This window comes from Cheilinus undulatus, linkage group 14, assembly GCF_018320785.1.
Source record: "Cheilinus undulatus linkage group 14, ASM1832078v1, whole genome shotgun sequence".
In the NCBI taxonomy this organism is placed as follows: domain Eukaryota; kingdom Metazoa; phylum Chordata; class Actinopteri; order Labriformes; family Labridae; genus Cheilinus; species Cheilinus undulatus.
In genome coordinates this window covers 6,971,329-6,989,406 of record NC_054878.1, presented here as the reverse complement: position 1 = coordinate 6,989,406, position 18,078 = coordinate 6,971,329, and the positions used below count along the sequence as shown (strand labels likewise).

Here is an 18,078-nt window from a genome sequence, read left to right as displayed (position 1 = left end):
GGCCAAGATAAACCAACTAGCAATCAAAAAGGTAATCTTTCATCGGCATATATTAGATGTGGTCAGAATAGTCTACGTGGATTTTTACAGTAACTTCACAATGACACAGTGGTGCACAAAAGATTACCAAAAAGATTCAAAAATAATAACCAAACATTTGTTATTTGATTACTCCTTTTTGAAGGGAGCCAGGGTCATTAGATATTCGTTTAACCTCATTTTAAACACGTTTACTGGTTAATCTTGTGATGTCTGATGGAAGACTAGTCCATATTTTCATACCTCTAAATGTGAGTTCAGTGGTCCTCTCAAGGTTATAATAGTTTTAGATTTTCATTAGTTTCTATTTTTATTTCAGTTTCACTTTCTATGATCAATTTCAGTTTAGTTTGAATTAGTTTTGACTACTGGTTTCTTAGTTTAGCTTTTATTTTGCAAAAATGCTTCTTTTTAGTTTAGTTTTTATAAGTTTTAGTGTTGGTTTTAGCTTTTTTCTGATTGATGTCAGGGCTGAGGGAACATCATACATTTTTAAAAACATATTCAAACAGGCTATTCTTCACTTTTCAATTTATTTATCGAAAAATGATGTTTGATTATAACTCCAGACGTAAAACTACCATTGTGCAAAGTCTTAACCAGTCAATTCAAGCAATTTTACACCCAGACTCTGGTGTAGGTGCCAGTCAGTATGGTTGTGTCAGAGACCAAAACTAAGGACATTTTGTCTATATTTTTATTTTAGTTAGTTTTGTAAGCGCGCTATACAGTTTTAGTTAGTTTTCTTTCTTTTTTTTTTTTTTTTTTGGTAAAGCTTAGTTTTATGAAGTCTCAGTTTACTAAAACAATTTCTGAATTTTAGTTTTAGTTATTTAGTTAGTTTTAGTTTACTATAATAACCTTGGGCCGTTTTAAGAACAACAGTTTGAGCTAAATCAAAGCAAATATATGGATTACAGTGTTAATCAGCAATCAGCTGTTTCAGTCTCAATTAACCAGATGTTGCCAGAAAAATAGTTGTTTTGAATAGTTTTGAATCTATTTTCATAAGGCTTTTCCTCATGGAAACATGTTAAAAAAAACTTCTTTTCTCCTGAATTTGAAGGCCAGGATCTTCAGTGTTGTAGAAATGTAGGCTTTTTCTTGAAAGTATGTTTAAAATTGTATGTAGTCTTTATTGTAAATGCTGGGATTTAAAAAAGCATGAATAATAAAATTACAGTACTATTCTTTTAGATCTCCTTTAGATCTGCAGACTTGTCTACTGTACTCGGTGCGCGAAAGCTGGTGAAAGCATTTTTGTCCTTGCGGCTCGCCGTCTACGTCACTGTATGTTGACGTGTGGCTCACCAAAGCTGCTGTCTCGTTAGCCAGTTAGCAGAGCGGTTTCTCCCTGACGGTGAACGGTTTTAGAAAATACAGACGCCTGACTGTGATAACAAACTGTAAACATGGCGGCTGACTGGGAGGAAATTCGTCGGCTTGCTGCTGATTTTCAGAGAGCTCAGTTCGCTGAAACTGTGCAAAGGTAAGAGAAGAACGCGATGGCAGCTGTTAGCAGCGAAGCTAATGCTAACTTACGTAAAACTTTCATTCAGAAGAAGTGCAGCTGCTGTGGATCCTATCCGTGCTTGAAACATCTCTCTCTAACAGCGATCTAAGATTACATTTGTGATATTTTGAACCCTTTTCCAAGGCTTTCTGAGAGGAACTGCATTGAAATCATAACAAAGCTGGTCCAGGATAAGAAGCTGGATGTGGTCCACACTCTGGACGGGAAAGAGTACATCACTCCTGCACAGATCAGCAGGGAGATCCGAGATGAGCTTTATGTCCATGGAGGTCAGTTCAGCACGCAATTATTTACACTAACAAGTACAAAGCTGTCTCTGGAAGCTCAAAAACACATCTAACCAGTATTTTAAAAAATAAGCAGTATTTTCTGTGGTATTAAGCATGAATATGTCCTGTTATTTGTCCTGTTGTTTGGTTTCACAGGGAGAATCAACATCGTGGATCTGCAGCAGGTGTGTCAAAGTTGAAGTGTCGCTTTCCATCCCTGTTTGTGACTAAAAACAGTAAAGCATATCATACAGATTTTTATCAGAAGTGGCCATAACTTATGCACTGATTTGTTTCGTTTTTTTTCAGATTATCAATGTGGATTGGGTCCATGTGGAAAGTCGAGCAAATGACATCGCAAAATCTGACAGAGGGGTTCAGCTTGTGCTGGGACAACTTATTGATGAGTGAGTGACTCTTTAACCACATTAGTACTGCTGATGTTCCTAAAACATGGACCCTGTGGCACAAAGAGTTCCTGTTATATGTCAAACGTTAAACATCGGCTTCCTGAATGTCAAATAGAGGCATCGTGTAATATTGAAGCAATGGTTTAGAGCAGATCTTTTGTGATTATTTGTGGCTCTTTTATGTCTTAGTTTGAAATATTATTCCCCCAGAAAACTGTATAAAAGGGAAGCTCTGACCTCAGAAATTATCCATTGCAAGTCACATTAATGAGTTTGTTCCCACACTTATACATTAGGCTTTATATGCCAACTTTAATTTTTTGTCTGTTTATTTCTATTGCCCCTAGTTGCAATTTTTCACACCTTTTTCCATTTTTTGCCACTTGTTTTTGCCCATTTTTGCCACTTTTATCCTGCTTTTTGCCATTTGCAATTCTTTTACCCTTTTTTTAGTCATTTTTTTCCCACTTTTACCCATTTAAGCTGCCTTTTGTCAATAAATGCAACTTTTTTATTCACATTTTTGCCTCTTTTTGGTGCTTTGTGCCTGTTTCAGTCAATTCCACTAATTTTTTGCCATGTTTTTGCCAATTTGTGCTGCCCGGAAACTCATTTTTTTGGAATTTCTCAACTGTTTCTGCCACCTTCTACCCCTTTTATTCCCATTTTTTGTCACTTTTCACCTATTTTTGCCACCTTTAACTTATTTTTATTAACTCTTTCACCCATTTTTGCCACTTTTCCCCACTTAGATTGTGGCTCTTGCAAAGGAAATTTTTTAACAATTTGTCTCTTTGGTTGAGGAGGGTCGAGTAACACTGTTTTAGTATAACTGCAGTAAAGTTCAAGAGGTGTTAAAAATATGTGAACTAAGGCATCAAGAGAACCAGTCTGTTTTCTTAGCTGAAGTTGAAAGAAGAAAATTGGAATCAACAAACAAAATATTGAATCAAAATTATGCTGAGAACATAATTCTCGCCTTGTTAACCTGTTAGTAATGTTGTCTTGTGTGCAGCACATACCTGGACCGATTGGCGGAAGAGGTGAACGACAAACTACAGGAGGCCGGTTTGATCAGCATTGCAGAACTGTGTAAAAGCTGCGACCTCCCCGGAGATTTCTTATCAGAGGTGAGTCTGCAGTCTTTATTCTGTACCAGCATGTGTTAATCTCAGAGAAACTCTCACATACATTGACTCATATCCACATTTAAATGGCATATGTGTTTATGTTGTCCCTTAATGTGACTGTTCATACAGCGTCATGTTCTCCGAATTTATCTCAGGAACTCTCAAAGCGCCTTGGGAAGCTCATCCAAGGAGAAATGGACCAGTACAACAGAGGGGTGATTTTTACTCCAGCTTTTGTTGCTCGTCACAAGGCCAGAATACAGGGGCTGTTCAGCGCCATCACCAGGTAGACAATGCTAAAATATTTACGCTTTATACTTCCATGAATCTGTCTACTGATTCTGCAGTTATATGTGAAGTCAAAAGGGTCATATAGTTAGGGTGGGAAGTGCTCTGATTTTATTTGTGGTCTGACCAATTCTGGTTTAAGATGAGGCGGTGTGTACTGCGTACTGTGTACTGACTTGACCAAACACTTCCACAAATAACGTGAGGAATGAGAGTCATCACAATACCAGAATTTTGAATTCTGATTGGATAAAAGTAAAAATTAAACAGTGTTGATATTTGCTTCCACACCACAGACACATGAGACGATCTCCCAGGATTCAAAACTGGTTAATTAGCTAAGTCATCTTTGATTTCCAATCTGCATGTTCGAAAGAGTCACTCAATCTCATTCCCATTGCACCTACCACATTTTCCATGCTTACATCTAGAGTGTCCAAACAGCCACATTGGAGCATCAACGGGGCTTAGCAGCTCAGCTCTCAAGCATCTGCCTCCTCCTGAGCAGTGTTGTTTTAAGGGATTTTTAAAAGCCTGCTCAATTAAACGATTTTGTGTTTATTCAGCTTGTTTGAGCAAACTTCAGAAATAATGAAGAGAGATTTAGGAGAGATTAGGAAACAGTTCTTGCATGAGTCCACATGTCGATTGAATCATGATGTTTTGCAATGGAGATTTAGTGCTTTTCTCTGACTTTTTTCTGCAGACCAACACCCATCAGCAGCATGATCGGAGCGTTCGGATTCCAGGAGCATCTTCTCTACTGTAAGTAGCACGTTTGGTGATTAAAATCTGACTGGTTTCTGTGCCTTGAATTGTAACACACGAAAGTCCTCATCCTACATATCTTACATTTCAAACTTCAGTGTATGTTATGACCCACCATCAGCTTAGTTTAGCAATGGTTTAAACATCACTGATTAAGAACCTGAAGCTGTCAGATGAGTTAAGAAGATGTATTTACCATTTGACATACAGTTCTTAAAGAAATGTACGTCATTATGATCTCTGTTTCAGCTGTCCTGGAGGAGCTGCTAAATTCTGGACGACTGAAAGGAAACGTGGTCGGAGGTCGACAGGACAAAGCCGTGTACATCCCTGACATCTACGCTAAAACTCAGAACACCTGGGTGGACTCCTTCCTCCAGCAGAACGGATATTTAGGTGTAGATTTTTAAATATTTTGTTACATTCCATATGTGCTCTATCTGAAGCATTCTTGTAAGTGCACTTGCTTGTACGTATGTTACTGGAAGTCACCACTAGAGGGCACACACGAGAGCTCAGGCTGTTTGTAACTACCTGACTGTGTTGGATGTAAACTACAAACTTGGAGATTGTGAATGTCGCTGATGAACAAATACAGGAGAAAATAAGGTTAAATAAGTTGTTGATTCATCCTCACATTACCAAACAGACAGTGAACAAAATCCAAAATCCAGACAAAGAGAAACATGGTGTAGCTGGTATGCCTCAGCTACAGCCTATCTCCTGTTGGAGCAAAAGTTTGAAGAGTCCAAGGCCCCATTCACACTTACACAGTGAAAACCTTTATTGCTTTTGGAGACCCCCCCCAAAAACAGACTGCTTCTTAATCACCATTGAGGCCTTTAATGTGTTTTCTACGAACTAATAAAAATATCTATGTATAAGAACCAACAACTACCAAACAGGCATGTAGTTTAAAACTTGGGACAGTTATGTCTCATTTTACCTTTATTTTGCATTGGTTTTTTTACGGTCTTTGTACGTTTTTTTGTTCTTTTTTGTGTAATCTGGACATCACCAGAATCCTACAGGTTATTAAACAGTGTCTTTACAATAATGCCTAGCTTCAGCTGTTTCTAAGTGGCTATAATGATGTGTTTGATTGTGTTCTGCCTGCAGAGTTTGATGCCTTGGTCAGACTGGGGATCCCAGACCCCCCCAGCTACATTAAGAAACGTTTCAAGTCCAACAAGCTGCTGTTCCTGAGAGCTGCCTGTGTGGGTCAGGCTCTGGTGGACCAGGTGGAGGCGTCTGTGGAGGAAGCCGTCAGCTCCTCCACATGGACTGACATACAGGTCAGCACACAGCACCATCCTGTTATCACAGAACTTACACATTATGATGATAATACTGTGGATTTTTATTCTCATTTTGCTCTGGTTCAGCCCATTCTGCCCAGCTGTCTGTCAGAGGAGGACGTGGGGATACTGATCAACCAGGCGATGAGGAACACAAATGTTCAGAGCTCGGCCAGGGTGCTGGGAGGGACGGTGGTGGTCAGTGAGAAGTTCATCAGTAACTGTCTGTCCGTGTTCGATGAAGCCATGCAGCAGAAGGCTCAGAAGGTAAAACTTCTTCTATGACAACTGTGGATTAATAGTGGTTGAATAATTTAGTAACTAAGTCCAAAGTATGAAACACTGTAAAGTGCTCTGGTTTTTCTAATGTGGCATTCAGGAGGTGAAGAACAATCCAGTATTTCTGATATCTGAAGAAGACCTGAAGCAAGCATCCATGTTGACTGAAAGCTCAGCGCTGTCTAAAAAAGAGAAGAGAGAAGCAGAGCGCAGGAAGAAGGCTACAGGTTAGTTGACATCTTATCACCTGACCTCAAATCTAAACAGGCACAAAAACTCTAAAATTTAGAAAAGGCAGGGGTTCCTATCCTTTTGTCCTTGGAATCCCCCAAATGAGCCCCAAACCCCACAAAAACAAAAAAAGTGATACATTGCTGTAAAAAAATCAACATCAGTTTTAACTGTTTTATTGATAAAACCCTGAGAAAATAGGACTACACATTTTAAGACCTTCATATCAGCTATTTAATGAGTGTTTTGCCATGGTTTTGGTTGAACTGTGCATATAAAATTTTGACAACCTCAGAGCACACAATGCCTCATGTCCCCCCTGCCTCACAGGGGGTTCCAGTTAGTAACCAGTGCCTAAGGACATGCATGCATGTATTTTATTTGACAACCCCTGTTGTGATAGCATGTTCATTTTCGTTGTTTTCTGGAGATCTGGAAAAAAGGAAGACATTGTCGTAGAATAAGCAGGTTTGTCATCTAAAAATAATGAGATAGAGAAGTCAGGATCTGTTGTAAACAACCAGCCATTGGCTAGAATGGGGTAAAATAAAAAACAGGGAGATCAGTATATGGACAAAAGTTTTTGCTAGCCTGACCGTTACACCAACAGGGACTGTAATGATGCTGTATTCAAATGGTGTTAGCCGCCTTTTGCAGCTACAACACCTCCACTTTTCTAGGAAGGCTTTCCACAAAATTTTTGAGTGTTCTGTGGGAACTTGTGCCCATTTATTATCTCAGGCACTGATGTTGGGTGAGAGGGCCTGGCTCACATCTCAAAGGTACTCAGTAGGGTTGAGGTACACTGGGTCAAAGTCATGTTGGAACAGAAAAGGGCCTTCCTGAAACTGTTGCCACAATGGTGAAAGCATAGCATTGTCCAAAATGTCTTGGTGTGCTGAAGCATTAAGACTGGCCTTCACTGGAGGTAAGGGGCCTAGCCCAAACTTTGAAAAACAGTCCCAAACCATTATCCCTCCTCCACCAAACTTCACAGTCGGGACAATGCTGTCAGGAAGGTAACATTCTCCCAACCCCAGACTCGCCAATCTGACTGCCAAACAGAGAGGCATGATTTGTCACTGTTCCACAGTCCAGTGTCAGTGCGCTTTACACAACTCCATCTGATGCTTGGCATTGGACTTGGTGGTGTGAGGCTTGCATGCAGCTGCTCAGCCATGGAGACCCATTCCATGAAGCTCCTGCTGCAGTTTTTGTGCTTACATGAATGCCAGTGGAAGTTCAGAACTCTTCAACTGTGCTGTCAGCAGAGTGTTGGCGAGTTTCACTCACCATGCTCCTTCGCGGCCATTGACCCGGCTCTGTGATCCTACATAGTCTTCTGCTTCACGGCTGAGTTGCTGTTGTTCCTAAGGTTCGCTTTCACATTGCTTTTGGTCTAACGAACCAAACCGTCTGGGTAACGTCAAGCAGTTACATGTTTGTGGTGCTGTCGTCCTAGACAAAGAGTGGTGAAGAAGAAAAGGAGACGTAGAGGAAGACAAAACAAAACTTACTTCATTCTGTTGGTATGAGATTTCATACCACTATAAACAAACCAGACTATATGGGGAAATGAACCAGAGTTCATTTAGAGATCGGACCAAACAGCTTTGGTGTGAATGTGACCTAAACGCTTCCTCTTTCCAGTAATAACACTTAAAGTTGACGGTAGAATATCCAGCAGGGATGAGATTTCATTAACAGTCTTACTGCAAAGGTGACATACATCACAGTACCATGCTTGTAGTCACTGAGCTCTTCAGACCGACCCATTAAGCATCAAAAGTGTTTGTAAATTGAGACTGCATGGCCAGGTGCTTGATTTTATACATCTTTGGCAACAGGTCTGATTGAAACACCTGAATTCTATAATTAACAGGTGTATTTTGTCCATATAGTAAATGTCTAATTGGAGCTATTGAAAACAGCTCAGTAACCCACTTTTGCGTCCAGTTCACCCGTTGAAAACCACAGATCTAAAGATGATTTGCAGTTTTTTATCTGTCTTTTTCAAATGATTGATTGGTTTTGTAGTATTTTGGTGAGAAATGCTGCTTGTTTGAGTTTGCAGTAACCTTTTTCTTGTAAACTTCAGGATGCTAGAAGAGTCCAAACACTCTCAGGCCTTCTGAGTTTGCTTGGGTTGTTAAATGTGTAACTCAGTGGCACAGGAGGATGTCTAGAAAGAGACTGCATAATAAACCAATGCTACCATTAGCTCACAAGCCAAGTTAAAAAATCCTGATAAATAATGTTGAAAAAAAAGTTTAATCCTCTGCTGACTGTCAGCACTTGCAGAAAACTCTGCTAACAAGTATTTTTCAGGTTAAACATCAGACTTGAACTTCTATTTGAACAGCCAATCACGATTTTACTGACAAAATTTGAGGGTCCAGTAAAGCCCTTCTTTCAAAGTAGTCTTGGATTTCTCCACATAGAGTAAATATTTATTATGACTCCTCATTTGAGATCAGTAGTGGGCCAATAAAGTCTTGCAGTTACAGCGATAATTCAGAGCTTTAAGAGTCTGCTCTTAGCCTCAGCACCAACTCATCCCAGCAGGAGGGCGCTGAATTCTTGCTCTGAATCTTGCATTAATTTGTGAGATATTAGACTGAATTTTCTTTGGTTATTAATCATCTGTTGACCGTTTGTCTCCCAGAGGGCAGCGGCAGCACGAAAGCAGGCGGTGGAGGAAACGCCAGAGAGATCCGGATCCGTAAAACCAAGAAGAAAGGGAGGAAGGACGAGGACAGCGACGAGGAAACCGGACCTTCACAGCAAAGTAAAAGTGAAAGCCTCTGAGTCTTTTTATCTTCACGGGGACACGGCGTCTCTGTTTGCTCATAAACTCTGCTCAGTGAGCTGTTTTACTGTAACAAGAGTATTACGGCTGGTTGGTCGGAAGCTGTCCCCTGGGTTGTTAAGTCTTTTTTTGTTAACTGTAGCATCCCTTTGAGACTAATTAGCCTGTGCTTTACCTTTTCTAAGATCGCAGCAAACAGACTGAGGCCCCCTTTATGGCCCAGGAGGAGATCGCAGCAGTTTTAGAGGAGAGAGTGAGCGACTGCCCCGAAGAAATCCTCTCTGAGCTGGCCGAGCATTTAGTCAGGTAACACAGTGATTCTGCACAGGTTTAGATCCTCTTTCATCACACAGTATTAGGCTTATTGTCTTGTTGATTGAATCTCTGCAGGCCTTTAAATAAAACGTACCAAGAGGTGCTGCGGACCGTGTTTCTGTCCTCCACTAGCTCTCCGTCAGGAGCCAACAAGAAGAAAAGCATGAAGGAGCTTCAGGAGGAGATCACAAACCTGTACAACAACATCCGACTCTTTGAGAAGGGAACCAAGTTCTTCTCAGGTAAATCCTGCTCTGATAACCACTGTGTACATTTACCAGATCAGCACTGCCTAAGAGTCTGGATCAATTTAGACCAGGGATTAGCAACCGGTGCACCACAGGCGGCCCTCCTTCTCTCCCAGTGTTATGTTCAAAATTGCCCCTCTTATTTTATATTGCTCACTGTGTTTAAATAAAATCAGGACTGTTGTAAAACACTTTGCCAGTTCTCTAACATCTGGTCCACCAAGTTGCCCACTTAGAAAAGAGCACAGAGTACAGCTCCCCCCTGTTTCCAGCTCTTCCTAGACAAACTGCATTATTTTGCTTATTCTGCAGGTCAGCACAGCTGCTGTTTTTTGTATTTTATTACCATGTGCCATGGTATTGTGAATTGGGCTGTGATGAGTGGTGACGTAGGCTACCTCACACTCATACCTGTCTGCTTCTCACAGTGAAGGAGAGAAGAGAAGTGCATGCTAAAATCATGCAGCAGCATTCATCTATACTAAAGAAATACAAAGAAATCAGTAATCGTTTTGTTTAAAAACAGCGATCAATTTCGGGACCTCATGGACATCGGCGCCTCCCTCCGTAAAGAGACACTGATGTTATAAGGTTTCACTCGTGACTCATTATCCTGACATTTACTAGTCAGGTGGAAAAACTTGTTAATAATGTGGGAAAACAATGGAAAGTCAAACAGTTATGGCTGTAACAGTTAATAAAAATAATAATAATAATAACTTTATTTATATAGCACTTTTAAAAACATCGGTTTACAACATGTTAAAACAGCAGTATCATCCTCTGCCGCACTGTTCTCCGCTGACTGCATTTTGGATCTCTTTCCCTGTTTGAGACCCCGAGGATGGTTTAGGTTGCTGTCCTTTTAGCTCATCAAACAAAAAAAAAATCCTCAAAAACATTGTGCAAATAAATGTTTTTGCACAACACATAGACCCTTGTGTTCATGGAAGATCTGGAGAAGAAACAGAAACTTTGTGACCCACAAAACAATACATAAGTCCAGTTAAGTTCAGAAAGCTTTCTTCTCCAGCTGGTCCAGGATGGTTTAGAAAACCGTGGCACAGCTGTTGTCTGTTGGAAATATTAAGGACTGAATCTTAAGTTTCAGTTTCATTTGCTGCCATGAATCACTGCCATGTAGGGAAGAAGGAAGAGAGGGTGTTAGAGAGAAAAGGGCTATCATGCACCCCTTCATGCATCAATACAGATGTAACAGAATTAGTATGACTGTGATGGCATTTGAGAAATACACACCATCTGTGGTGCTGTAAACAAAAAGACACTAAAGTGCATTATGCAGCGTACACTTCAGATCAAAGACACATAGCAAAGATTCTGGATTATTTTGGATTTCCTTAAACCCCAAAAGAAAGGAGTTGGACACGAGTCATGCAATATGGGAGCTGTGCAAAAACAAGGCAAAATACTGTAGCAACACAGCCAAGACTCCATGTAAATTAGCATGTAGCAACGACAGCTAGGCTCACTACAAAAGGCTGGTGTGTGTCATCACATCCAGCACTGAAAGATACTGTAAAGTCAAAACTTCTAAACGTGATCAGAAGATCACAAGCAGCACTTTTATTCTTTATTTTTAAAGACTTTAACTGAATAGCATAGCTGACTAGCTCTTGCTAGAAGGGGTCCGAGGACCCTAATTATGAAGGCTTCAGGTAGCTAAGAAAGAGTGTGAATAACTCTGTTTAATCGCCACTCATCAGAGCATTACAGAAACTGTGATGCCTTTGTCTTATGCAGATGTAAAGCAAAAATATGTTCTGCCAAATGCAAGTGTAGTAACAGTAAAAGGAAGCCAGAATGTTATTGCATCAAAAACAAAGCACAGCACAACCATAACAGCCATACTTGTTCCTAACTTTATAAGTAAACTTCAATAGGGCATGCTCCTGCGCTAACTTCCTGTAAATTCTGTGATCCCGCAGATGAAACTCAGGTCAACATCGCCAAACACGTCCTGAAGACTCTGTGCACGGACGTCACCAACATCCTGGTGAACTTCCTGGCCGCTGACCTGATGATGTCTGTGGAGAATCCCAGCAGCATCACCACTGAGGTGAGAGAAAATCTCCTTTCTGTGTCTCTGTGTCCTCAGGCGAGTGGAGGTCACTTCAGATTGAGTTAGAGTTAATTAGGACTCGATGTTTGAGCCGCTCAGTGGGAGTTGTTTGAGTTTGGACTTCATTACTGACGTCTGTGATGTGTCGCCGCAGGTCAGAGTGAAGATTCTGGGCAAACTGTCAGAGGAGACCAAAGGACCTCTCATGAAGCTGCACAACAGTCTGAACGGAAAAGTGAGTTTGTTTCCTGTCCCTTACATCATCTCCTGGTCACCATGGTAACAAAGTGAAGAAACTTGTTCTTTTTTACTTTATTTTTCAGGCAGTTGAAGACTTTCTGACCAACATCGAGAGCTCTGCAGAGGTCTGCGGCTTCATGCTGAAGAAAGGGGACAAGAAAAAGGAAAGGTAATGACACGCTGAGGTTTCATTTAGTTGTCTTTTTTTGCTCACTTGTGATACTTATTTAAGGTTAGCTTTAAAACCAGTCATCTTTTTTTCTTATAGACAATAATAGTGTGATAAATATGCAACAAACTCAGAAATCAGAGAAGGGGCAAATACTTTTTTCTCACTGTATAAGTGCATCCTTAATGCACTGTGTCTATAGCTAACAAGCTATGTGATCAAATGATGCTTCTATGGAAGTGAGAGGTAAATGTAAGTTTTCAAAGATGTGGTTGGAGGAGAAGGGGTTGGAGCTGAGGCTGGGGCCAAAACTTGTTGATATTTTACAGGATTTTGAAGATAAAATGCAGCTTTGCAGTAAAGCTTTTGCCTCATGTAAGAGTAGCTTTGTTTGTTTACGTTTGTAATGCCAGCACCTCAAAGTAAGCTTCATTTGCATACTACAATAACAAATATCTTACAAACTGCACTAAACATGAACATAAATGACACCAGTGTGACTAGTGAAGAAACTGAAGATACAATGGGGTCTTAAAATGTCCTGATAAAGTCTCAAGTATTAAAATTAATGCTTGATTATCTTCACCAGATGGATTTGTTTCACACATCCATCTGGAAGACCTCCAATACTAAACGTTTGGGAAAGGGCAGAGGATTTGAAAAAAACTCGGAGTGTGACTGGATGAACTTCCTGTCTGTCACATCTTTACGGGTAAATCAGAGCAACAAAACACGTGATGTAGCCGCAACCAAGGCACATGCACAGCTACCGAACGCGAACCATGGCAACTGTAGACATGTCAGTACATGACTTTGTCATTTTTGAAAAGAAAACAACCCTCAACGCTGATTGGTCCTGTCACTTTCTAACGGGGCCCAAACAGTTCAGACAGGCGCTTTGCAAGATGGATTCGGAGATGAGAAACAAGGAAATGGGCGTATCCATCTGCTTTGCAAGGTTAAGATTATCTGTAAATAATGTAACATGTTTCACGAGCTTTGTTTCAGTGCTGTTTTGTTGTCCAGTCTGAAAAAAAGCTCCTGTAGAAGACAAGAGTAAAGAATTGAATCCCTCTGTTTAGATGGCAGGATTTTATATCCACTTTAGTCATTCAGATACTGAGATGGACAAATGCACACTGAAAATGGTTTGATATTTGACTGCTCACACCACATACAGACACTGTCTTGGATGCTTTCATCCAGATAAGACTGGTTGTGTCGACACAGTCTAAGCACAACGAGTACTGGCAAGTGTTAAAGACACGACCCCCCTCGTTCATCAGCTGGTGTGATCTGCTGTATTATGCTAGAAAACAAAATCCTTTCTGGTCTTGATCTCAGAGATGGGAAATTCTGCTCTTTCCAGCAGCCCCTCATCTGTTACCACTTTACCTTTTTATGTCTTTAAAAACAACAACAGCAAAACAGTGGCAAAAAGGACATTGGCTTCCATCGCTCACAACATGAGCCAGCTCTTAAGACTTTACAATTACCACACCATGCCTCCCTGTTACTTTTCAACCCTTAAGATTATTCAGTTAAACAATAGGGATGCAAGCCTCTTTATTTTTGCAAATATACAATATGCTGATATTTCAAAACTACCTTTAGTCAATACTGATGTTGATACATAACTTTTTATTTCATTGTAAAGTGCATGAAGTCTCATTTGTACTGGAACTAACCTGTTAAACAAATTAGTTCTCTTAATTAAACTGCAGGTTTGCATGGTGGTTCCCTGAGCCAATCATGACAAAGTGCATGAAATAGAACAAAAAACACATTCTTGTAAAGTTCAAGGAATGATATATTGGCTTTAAATATTGATAGAAAGTTTCATATTTGCCAATTCCAAATAACAGATAACACTTAATCAGTTGTAATATGCCGATACTGAAGTATTTGCACAGTAATTTCTATGTTTTTCTCCATTTCAATTAAATGTGTAAAACCGTGTCCTAGGTTTTAAAAAAATTGTGCATTTTCCTGATATGTTCATAGAGAAACCTAACTCGGTGTTCTTGGAGTTTTAATGTGTGAATGTGTTTGTAACAGGCAGGCCCTGTTCGTGCATCGTCAGGCTCTCATTGAGCAGCTGAAGGACACGGAGGATCCCGCCCTGGTCCTCCACCTGACCAGTGTGCTGCTGTTTCAGGCTAGCACTCAGTGCATGCTGCACGCTCCGGGACGCTGCGTGCCCCAGATCATCGGGACCCTCACAGGAAGGATACCCACGGTACGTCTGAAAACTCAGTCAATGCTAGAAGCTGTGTGCTTATCTATATGTTGGTGGTACATAAGAGGAGAGAGGCGCACGCCTGCTGCTGCCCTGGTGGTGGTTCTAAACAGTACAAACACTGCTAGTAGATAAAGATAAGAGATCACCTGTTACTGAGCTTTGAACATTCATGTTCTAACAATGCAAGTCAAGAGTCATCCAACTTCAGTTTAACACACTGTTGAACCTCAGAAGACCCTGTATGTAATTACATGGCTTTCTTATAGAATAGAAATTACTCCTGCTTTAAGAATTTTTCAGATAATTGTCCCGAGTATCTATTAAAGTGTAAGGAATGTGCTTGAAATGTTGGAAGAACTTGCTATAAAATTTTCAAGGACATTTTCAAGCATTTTGATGAAAATTTAAGGGGTGTGTTTGTATATTTTTTTGGCAGTTTTATTTAGAGTTTTGGGGGAAATGTGTTTTAAAATTTTCTGGATTTATCATTGAAATTTATTTGGATGTTTGGGAAAATTTTGAAAATTTCAGGCATTTGCAATGGAAATTTTTGAAGCGTGTTTATAGTTTTTGGTAATGTAATCCTTGGCTTTTGTGGGAAGAATTTGCTTTAAACTTTTAGGGTATTTTCATGGAAAATTGGTAATTTATTTGTTATTTTATGTGACTTTGGTTGGGAATAGATAGAGGAGGCTGCCCATTGAAATTTAAAGATTTCTAATGGAAATTTCAGGGAATTTGTTGGGATGTTTGGCAGAATTTTCCTTTATGTCCATGAATTTTGGGGAAACGTATTTATTACTTTTCGTGAATTTTATTCAAAAATCTTTATGGAACTTTTGGATATTTATTTTAGAGTGGTAAGGATTTTGGATTCAGATTTTATGGGATACTTTAGAAATGTGTTTTAAGACTTTCTTTAAAATTTAAGGCTATGTCTTTAAAATACGGGGGATTTTCTCGCATTGCATTGGGGGCAGGATCCTGCAGGACCTAACCCAAGTCTTGCAGGAGTGGGTAGTTTTAACGTTGCTGTAGGTGGGCAAAAAAATTGCTTCAGATCCCGGAACATCAATTTTTATAAAGGAAAGCAAGTGCTTACTATGATGGAACTAAACAAATAACGAAAAAAGGATTTATATTGTTCTTTTACAATACAAACAACACCAGTCTGTGGAGGAGATTTTCTAATAGAAAGTAAAAGTGGAGAAACCAACTGAACAACTGTCTGAGACTCCTAGCTGCTCTTTTATTGATGTGTGGCACCTCGAACCAAGACAAAGATGGGACTGTGGCGCTTGTTTTCTCTTTCATTTGGGGAGGAAATGTTTCACGATGGTGCTTACGTGAACACATCAATATTTCTATTCCTTTCATTTTACACACTCTCTGTTGTTGCGCTGCAGGTGTGGGTGGTAATGGTCAGAAATCTAGCAGATTAGGAAAACAGACCTACCCTAAGACATACCCTAAAGGGCTCTACTTTAGAGAGCTGGCCAGCTGGCAGACACAGCCAAAACATCTGCTCTAAAACCCATCCATTTTCTGCAGAAACAAGACCTTCAGGAGTTTTATAGACATCATTTCTGGTGAAGACTAATTCCTGTTTGGAGACGAGGCTGAGCTTCAAACTGATCCGGTCCTATTTATCCCAAATAAGCAGGTGAAACAAAAAATGCATTCAAACAAAAGCTCAGGTGTGAGGTAATTAAAGATGCAAGCATGTTTGAGCCTCAAAGTCTAGTTTGTTTGACCACTGTGAGTGCACCGTACCATGCTCAGGTATGGTACACTTTCTTGGTTCTTGCACAGTAGGTCTGCTTTGGCATGGTATGAATGCTAGCATGGGTGCAAAGCATGGACCTGACTTAAAATCGATGAAACTGTTCCAGTCCACAGTTATTTCAAACAGTGGCTGAGTATTAAAGAGCCGTATCTGACCAAAAATACTCAAAATAAACCATATTGTGAGTAAAGTTACTGTGTTAAAGCCTGTGTATTTCTCATCTGTGCAGGCTCTTAGACCAAGCGTCTTTTACACTGTGTTTGTCATATCAGAACATGATGGCTTCACTTCCAGGCGGTCGTTTCTTCATCCATCTTGAAATTCTGATTATGGTTTGAACTATAAAGAGATTTCCCATTCAGCAGCCTTACTCTGTGATCTATAAATGGGTGTTTGTTTTTCTTAGGTAGAGCAGCCATAGTCATAACACTCATTCATTTGTTCTCCAGTGTGGTCTTGATGCTTCAGCAAATGTGGGCAAGACTCTGCTCCTCCTCAGGATTGTTTACATCCAGTCTTCAGACACAGCAGCTGTGCGTTATCTCCATCTGCTGCCTGTGGTTTCAGTGTGAGAGAGCGCTTGTTTGTCGAGTTAAACGGCTGAATGTGTGTGTTTTGTTGTTGCAGGAGCAGCAGCAGCTGCTGTCTGCCTACCAGAGCCTGGTGGTGAAGCAGCTGGTGAGCCAGAGTCAGAGCAGGAAGCAGGAGGAGGCCGGAGAGGAGGAGGAGGAGGAGCAGGACGAGGAGGGAGGGAGCATCCGCTCACAGCTCCTGAATCTGACTCCACAGATCAAAGATCTGGTGCTGTCCCAGAAGAAACCGTCAGTCACTGAGGAGTGAACGTACAGAGTAAAGGAATGAATGTCTGAACTGATCAATGACGGAGATTTTTAAGGTCTTAAATGTTCATATAGATACTGTTAACTCTGATAGATCAGACGTTAATACTGTATTTTTGTGATTTATCCATGTGGACGTAATTCTAAATTATTACAGTAAAATTCCTGTGTGGGATGTCTCCCTGTAAACCTGATTAACGTGAAAATCCTCAGTGAGGGTCATGAAATTATTAAAACGCTCCTCTTCATCATTAAAAGTTTCTGTTTTTTACTTCTAGATTTATTTTGAAAGATTTCAGGTCACAGCATCAGATGGAAAAATAAACTGTTCGAGCAGCGAGGAGGCAAAGAGATCAAGGACATAGAGAGGAAAATATCAAGAGGAAAAACTGGACACTTCAAAGGATGAAAGTCAAGTACAGTGTGATTTCACACACATACTTTACACCAGCAATCTCACCTTGGAAATCTATCTCTGCACACAAACTGCATGTGTCCCTTTTATGTCTCTACTTGGAGACTAAGTGGTATTTCGTTATGCCCTTCTGTCTCTGCTCAGAGGTTTTCGCCACCGTAGAAGATAGATGAGTTTCATCTCTCCTCTCGTAGCTTAAAGGAAGAAATAACTTTCAACCCATTATTAGAAACACTGAAGATTTACTCATGCTGGGAAAGAATTGTAGAGGAGGAATCACCAAAATCTTCAACTGAATATAAGAAAGAAAGGCTTGTCTTTATGGGATTTTATTCTAATAGACATGCAGTGAAGAATTGCTTACACCACGTTCCAAATTATTATGCAAATGATATTTTCTCTGATTTTCCTAATATATAAAATATAAACTCAAAATGCAACGTTCCAAATTATTGTGGACAACAGAGTTTTAAAACATTTTACAGGTTGTAAAGAACTGAAAATGGTCATTTGTTGAATTTGCAGCTTTAGGAGGTCATATTTACAGAAATATTTCTGCATGTATTGAGAGGTAGATGCAGGTTTTGTAGCAATATTTCTTTCATTCAGATGATGGAAGGAACGTCCCTGCTTATTTCAGCGAGGCAATGCCAAGACATGCATTCTGCATGAGTCACAACAGCATGGCT

The 18,078-nt window shown here is 40.1% G+C and overlaps 1 protein-coding gene across 1 annotated transcript; it reads left to right on the top strand.

Annotated features, from left to right (window-relative positions):
* Window positions 1–1,339: 1,339 nt before the first annotated feature.
* On the top strand, window positions 1,340–17,231 carry ufl1 (UFM1-specific ligase 1). The gene is made up of 19 exons (XM_041804646.1): window positions 1,340–1,528; window positions 1,697–1,842; window positions 1,999–2,027; window positions 2,152–2,249; window positions 3,268–3,382; window positions 3,538–3,668; window positions 4,377–4,435; window positions 4,688–4,834; window positions 5,558–5,733; window positions 5,824–6,003; window positions 6,116–6,242; window positions 8,912–9,034; window positions 9,241–9,361; window positions 9,446–9,612; window positions 11,565–11,695; window positions 11,853–11,933; window positions 12,022–12,107; window positions 14,166–14,346; window positions 16,763–17,231. The coding sequence occupies exons 1-19, from the start codon at window positions 1,452–1,454 to the stop codon at window positions 16,973–16,975; spliced, it is 2,388 nt and encodes a 795-aa protein (XP_041660580.1). The 5' UTR covers window positions 1,340–1,451; the 3' UTR covers window positions 16,976–17,231.
* The last annotated feature ends 847 nt before the right edge of the window (window positions 17,232–18,078 follow it).

Coding starts and splice junctions, on each gene's coding strand:
- ufl1 (XM_041804646.1), top strand. CDS start 1,452: ATGGCGGCTGACTGGGAGGAAATTCGTCGGCTTGCTGCTGATTTTCAG. Junction 1,843..1,998: donor TGAGCTTTATGTCCATGGAG/GTCAGTTCAGCA, acceptor TTGGTTTCACAG/GGAGAATCAACATCGTGGAT. Junction 14,347..16,762: donor TCACAGGAAGGATACCCACG/GTACGTCTGAAA, acceptor TTGTTGTTGCAG/GAGCAGCAGCAGCTGCTGTC.